Below are 7,166 nucleotides of genomic sequence, written 5' to 3'. Positions count from 1 at the left end.
GCCAATAGGCGGCCAACCACCGTGGGCAGGTACAGATACATGAGTGTCTCTACCGGTTCAGCCTCAGTCAGCAGGGGCAGGGCTCTGCCCCTTTTGTATGCCCTACCCCGGAGCAGTTTGGGGCTGAGGTCACATGGCCTGGAGACTGGCCCGATGCCCAGGCAGGGGAGGAGCCTGTAGGATCCCCTGGTGAGGCAGATGAATCCCATATGGATGAAGATATGACTGACCTGCTCGATTTCTTGGGAGGGAGCGGAGCCACATGACCAAGGTCGCCGCACTTTTTGTTATTAACATTATTGCTTTCAGTTATTGTTTGTGTTTCTGCTATAATTTGGCATTGTGGCTCTCAGTTATTTCGTCACTATTTTTATTGCGACTTACCATTGCATGTTTTTTTCATTTACCTTGTGCTTTGACGTGAGTATACACTGTGCGCCCTCATCTGCACGACCTTTTCAGAAAAAAAAAAGAAATAAACAAATGATAATAACTTAATAGAAAAAGAAAAAAAAAAGAGAAAAAGAAAAATAAATTGTCTAGCTGAAAAGCCAACATGCTTTTGAAGAGAAATAACTTCCAGCTTTTCTTTGAAAAAGATTCGTTGATCATAACCAATTTTTGAAAAAATTTGTATACACCTGAAGGGTGAATGCTGTGAAAATTTTCCCGAACGCCCAAAATAGACTCGAATAAATGGATGAATTGATAAAAGAACATGTTTTGGAAACACTGGGTTGACTTAAATAGGGAAAATGAATCCTGAGCCCTAGTGTCACATGACCATAAAAACTTGATGCTTAAATGTCCACATAGGTGCATGCATGACCAGTTTTGCATAAAATTTCCTAATCATCATTGTTGCATGTGTGTCATGGAAATAATGTGGGACATCCCCTTTATCCCTGAACCGCTGGCCAAACCAACACTCTGACATATATCGTGTCCAGCTGTTCTACAAGCCTTGAGCCAAAATCCCAACTCACCATAAACCTTGACCCAGGGTGAGAATGCCCATCCTCGCCTTCAGAAGAAAACAAAACAAAAAAAGGAAAGTTCTCGATCAAAGATCGAAAGAAAGCAAAAGAAGAAAATTCCCAATCAAAGATTGAGAGAAAGAAAAAGAAGAAAATTCCCAATCAAAGATTGAGAGAAGGCAAAAAGGAAAGAAAATTCCCGATCAAACATCGGAAGAAAACAAAAGAAATATGCAGAAAGGTCTTTGGACCAGACAATATCTGAACAATACAAAATTGTCACCACTAAATAAGGAAAGAAAGGAAACCACGACCTGAAGTGGTCCTCTCCCTTTGATTGCCAACCAAAATCCTGTGCACTAGCGACTTTCTCGCCCCGCACTAAACAAAAACAGAAAAGGAAAAGGCCAAAACACTCAAAGCCAAATTTCTCACAAAAAAAAAACCATTCCTAAGAAGAAGTCCTATTGATCCATCATCATGCATGTAATCTTTGATTTGATAGGAAATGATTTGCAAAATCAAGTCATGACATATCTATGGTTCGGAATTAGCATGAAACACTTACCTGTGTGAGATTGATACACTTTGAGTGATTTTCTTCTATTTTTGTTGGACCCAGTGTTTCCTCTAGATGATCGTTTAGAAACGAAATGCTACCATCCGAAATCTCATTTATGGTTATGAGAAAATTTCATCAGCATACTTTCCTTCCCCAATTGACGCATTGTTTTCCATCAAAAATTATATGTTGCTCTGATCAGTTGGGAGTTTTGTTTCTTTACTAAAGCATGTAGAGAGTCCAATAGCATGCGAAGACACCTAACAGTTATCTGCACCTCGTCATTCGGAGACCCCAAGTCGGATTGACAAGCAAAGACCAATGTGGTCATCTGCACCCTTTCCGGAGATGTCAGCATCTTCCGGTAGAGACTATTTTAGTCTCACACTTCTTTAGCAAGAACTACGTAGGTCTGAGTTCCTCATCACAAATTGAGGATACGTAGGAGCAAGAGCCTCGCTTTTGTCGACCGCCCCACACTTTCTGTCATACTGACCCGTGAAGTCAGGTGACGTGCGGAGATACACAAGTAATTTCTCCGCACAGACAATTTTTGTCAATACTAACCCGCGAAGTTAGGGGGCAGGCGGAGATACCCAGTTGGTTATCCTTATAAACATTTTTTCGCTATCTGTAAGACTCAAAGCATGATAGCATGCAGAGACTAACGTCATCTTCTGCACCCTTTTTCAATTGTAGCCAACGAGCCCGTTGACACGCAGAGATTTACGTCGTCTTCCGTGCTGTCTGTCATACTGACCCGTGAAGTCAGGTGACGTGCGGAGATACACAAGTAATTCTCCGCACAGACAATATTTGTCATACTGACCCGTGAAGTCAGGTGACATGCGAAGATACACAAGTAATTTCTTCGCACAAACAATTTCTGCCAATACTAACTCGTGAAGTTAGGGGGCAGGCAGAGATACACAAGCAATTTCTCCGCACAAACAATTTTTGTCAATACTAACCCGTGAAGTTAGGGGGCAGGCGGAGATACCCAGGTGGTCATCCGTATAAACTTTCTTTCGCTATCCATAAGACTCAAGGCACGATAGCGCGCAGAGACTAACATCGTTTTCTGCACTTTCTGTCATCCTCACCCATGACGCCAGGTGACATGCAGGGTTACCTTATGGTTACCCGCACCTTTCATCAACCAGGGGGCAAATAAGCCCGTTGTCGCGCAGAGACCAACATTGTCTCCTGCACCTTCTGTCGTCCTGACCCGTGAAGTCAGGTGACATGTGGGGTTACCTTATGGTTACCCGCACCTTTCGTCAACCAAGGAGCAAATGAGCCCGTTGACGCGTAGAGACTAACATAGTCTTCTGCACCTTTTGCCATCCAGGGACAGCGAGTCAGGTGGTAGGCAGAGATACCTTATGGTCATCTGCACCTTTCGTCAACCGAGGGGAATGAATTCGACGGTATCAGGATGATGTTGGTCATTCGGTTCTGATTATTTTCAAATTTTTTGCTGGTTTTACTCTCGTCGTCTAGAAACATTCAAGCCCAGCGACGCGCGAGATTCTTCTCTGTTGGGCAGGGATGATCTAGTGCAATGGCGTAGGGAAGTGTCGTGGTTTTTCAACTTTGTCGCTTCCAAGACACTGAAGTTTGTTGACGCTTCTTATGCCCTTTCTTTTCTTTCTGAATGACAGGTTCCACTGGTGGGGATATTGACCGGCCGAATGGTGCTCCGCTCGAACGAAATTAGTGTCTTATCTTTACTTCGTTTTTATCTCCAATAAAAGATAAGTAAAGAGGGGCAACTGTCATACCCTAATTTCGTCCGGGGACCATTGTTTGATGGCCTGCAACCTTTTCTTGACCGCTTCGAGGTACTTAACACCCATTGTTAGGTAATCTGTGAAGTTCTACGGCATGCCGAAAGTCGAAAGGGAGCATTGTTGCGTAATCTGTAAAGTTCCGCAACCATTTACTTAAGTCGTTTTCTCGTCTAGTAATTAATAAAATGAATTTCCACCGATCATTTAAGTTGTAATATCGTTTAATCTCTGCTAAAATAAAATCCAACCGATCTTTCACGCCGTAACCACGTTTAAAACCAAAAGAGGCAAAATAATAATAAAATAATCAAAATATCTTTGAATAAAATAATCCAAAAAAATCAATCGGACGCTTTTCTTTGGGATTTTTCTTAATTGAATTTACTAATAACCAAAGTGAAACTAAGGCTAAAATCAACTCACAAATCAAACTTTGTCCATAAAAATCACTTAAAAACCGTTTTAAGGTCCAACGCCTTAAATGGTCCTCTTTGCTTTTATTGGTTAACGTGGACTTTTGAAAGCCTAAAGTCAACATGTAACTTTGTCACTACTTTCAAAAACCAAGAGATCATTAATGGTCCAATGCCTTAAAATGTTTCTCTCCTTTCAAAAGAATCAAAAGATCGTTTAAATGGTCCAACGCCTTAAAACGACTTTTTTCGGTCACAATATATCTTGCAAAAAAAGATAAAAACAACTTAACCAACGTTCAATTCTCAAAGAACTACGTAGGTCTGATTTCCTTATCACAATTGAGGAATACGTAGGAGCAAGGGAAACACCCTTGTCGACCACAAAAAGATAAAAAATACAAAAGGCATAAAAGGCATAAAAACGTTAAAGGGAAAATAAAACAAATTGAAGTCATATTTGCACACTTGATTAAAGGCTGTTGTCCTTTGTGATGGACGCGTGGGGTGCTAATACCTTCCCCGTGCGTAAACACAACTCCCGAACCTTTCACACTTAAAGTTCGTAGGCTACACCTTTTCTGGTTTTTCCGATGTTTTCCTCGAATAAACGTTGGTGGCGACTCCGCACATTTTCCTTTCTTGGAAGACGCACCCGTGGGTCTCGCGTCGCCCTCCCACCGAAGGGTAGGTTGCGACAACCAGAAATAGCGAAGCCAAGCAAAAATGACATACAACTTCCTCCTATAAAGATAAACATCAATGTAAATTTAGAGCAAACTCATACACACATTTTCTTATGAACATACATGCACGCAAGACATTACGCTACCTAAAAGTTGCACACATGCACATTCCAGGCATTTTTGCTACCTAGATTACATACATACATTTTCAAGGCATATTTGCTACCTAAATCACATACATGCCTTTTTTGCTAAATTTACATACATGCACACTCAAGGTATTTTGGCTACCTAAAGACCACATACGCGCATGTCCAAGATATTTTTGCTACAAAACAATTGCACACATGCATAGTCAGAGTATTTTGGCTACCTATACATATAATTTTTTTTTGTGTGAGGTATTTTGGCTACCTAAACAATAAGGTATTTTTGTTACCTAAATTAATAAGGCATTTTGTTACCTAAATTAACAAGGTATTTTTGCTACCTAAATTAATAAGGTACTTTGTTACCTAAATTAATAAGGTATTTTTGCTACCTAAATTAATAAGGCCTTTTGTTACCTAAATTAATAAGGTATTTTGTTACCTAACATGCAACATATATGCATTTTATGAGGCATTTTTGCTACCTAACATGCAACATATATACATTTTATGAGGCATTTTTACTACCTGGAATTACATGTACACACATCCAAGTATTTTTGCTACCTAAGTTACATGTATACATATTCAAAGGTGTAAATCAATAAAGGTATTTTTGCTACCTGTATGAATAGATTAACAAAGGTATCTAACAAAGGCATTTATGCTACCTAAATCAATAAGGAAATCAACAAAGGCATTTTTGCTACCTACTCTACACCTTTATGTTCATGATGAACAACATTTCTAAACATCTAGGTGTAAGGAAAACATCATGGTGCAGCCCAAAATTGAATGTTGTCCTAAAGGGAAATCCTCACACCATGCTCTCTTGCATTCAAAATTAAAGCTTGGTATTCCTAAGCCTAAGTCCTATTTTTGGCACCTATCCTAGTTTCTAAAAGTCATCCCTAAACTCAACAACGGAAGCCACCTATGTCCAAGTTAGTCCCACAAACAAAACTCACCAAAATGTGCTCACATGCCATTGAGGCATTTCACCGAGCAATTGATGTCGAAGTACCAAGGTTTACCATCTTGTTCCTCTTCTATCAAACAACAATGCACGGGCTTGCCGCGACATCTGAACTTGATGTACGACAAGTCTAAGTGTGGAGTCAGCTGGAACATGGATGCTAGAGTGGCAAGTGCATCGGCCATTTGATTCTCTTCTTTGGGAATGTGATGGAACGAGATGTCATCGAAGAACTTGGTCAATTTCTTGATGTATGCCTGATAAGGTATCAACTTGTGATCCCTAGTTTCCCATTCTCCCTTCAATTGATGGATCACCAAGGCTGAATCTTCGTATACTTTGAGCAATTTGACGTTGAAGTCAATTGCTAGTTGGATCTTGAGGGCGCATGCCTTGTATTCAGCCATGTTGTTTGTGCAATCAAAGCCTAATCTGGTTGTGAAGGGAATGCATTGATTGTCGGGAGAGACCAAAGCTGCCCCAACCCCATGGCCTTGGGCATTGGACGCGTCATCAAACCACATGATCCACTTATCCCTATCCTTGTCCTCCGACTTCTCTTCGAACAAGGCCATGATGTCTTCATCCAGAAACTCTGGATGCATGGGCTGGTAATCGTTGAGAGGTTATTGAGCCAAATAGTCTGCCAGGGCACTTCCCTTTATTGCCTTTTGGGTGACGTAGACGATATCGAACTCAGATAGCAGAATCTGTCACCGAGCGATCCGCCTTGTAAGAGCGGGTTTCTCAAAAATATACTTGAGAATGAGTACAGATTGCAGGGCCATCAACAACATCACTGTAAAGTATAGGCACCCCATTCCTAGACTTGATGATTTGCTTGATGAGTTACATTGTGCCAATATTTTTTCAAAAGTTGATCTTAAAAGTGGTTATCACCAAATCAGGATGAAAAAGGGTAATGAGTGGAAAACCGCTTTCAAGACCAAGTTTGGTTTGTATGAATGGCCAGTGATGCCTTTTGGGCTCACTACTGCACCAAGCACCTTTATGATGCTTATGCATCATGTCTTAAGGGATTTCATAGGTAGATTTGTAGTTGTTTATTTTGATGATATTTTAATGTACAGTAGGAGCCTAGATGATCACTTGGGACATCTCAGGCAAGTTCTTTTAGTCCTTAGGAAAAACACGCTATATGCAAATATAGAGAAGTGTACTTTTTGTGTAGATAATATAGTTTTCTTAGGGTTTGTAGTTGATAGAATTGGGGTCAAAGTGGACCATGAGAAAATAAAGACCATCCAAGAATGGCCTACCCCAAAAAGTATGGGAGATATTAGGAGCTTCCATGGGTTAGCAAGCTTTTATAGAAGGTTCGTTCCTAATTTCTCTACAATTGCATCACCTCTCAATGAGTTGGTGAAGAAGAATGTGGCATTTACCTGGGGTGTAAAACAAGAGAAAGCCTTTGCTTTGCTCAAAGAAAAGCTTACTAAGGCACCTGTTCTAGCTCTTCCTGACTTTTCTAAAACTTTTGAGCTAGAATGTGATGCCTCTAGATTGGGAGTTGGAGATGTATTGTTACAAGGTGGGCACCCTATTGCTTATTTTAGTGAAAAACTTCATAGTGCCACCCTTAACTACCC

At 40.6% G+C, this 7,166-nt stretch overlaps 1 protein-coding gene across 1 annotated transcript; it reads right to left on the bottom strand.

Moving 5' to 3' along the window:
* Positions 1-5,558: 5,558 nt before the first annotated feature.
* LOC114389865 (uncharacterized protein Mb2253c-like) lies at positions 5,559-6,161 on the bottom strand. The gene has a single exon (XM_028350583.1). The coding sequence runs from the start codon at positions 6,159-6,161 to the stop codon at positions 5,559-5,561; it is 603 nt and encodes a 200-aa protein (XP_028206384.1).
* Positions 6,162-7,166: the final 1,005 nt, after the last annotated feature.

Source organism: Glycine soja, chromosome 16 (genome assembly GCF_004193775.1).
Source record: "Glycine soja cultivar W05 chromosome 16, ASM419377v2, whole genome shotgun sequence".
Taxonomy (NCBI): domain Eukaryota; kingdom Viridiplantae; phylum Streptophyta; class Magnoliopsida; order Fabales; family Fabaceae; genus Glycine; species Glycine soja.
Note: the sequence above shows the minus strand (reverse complement) of the source record. Positions and strands in the feature narration are given on the sequence as shown.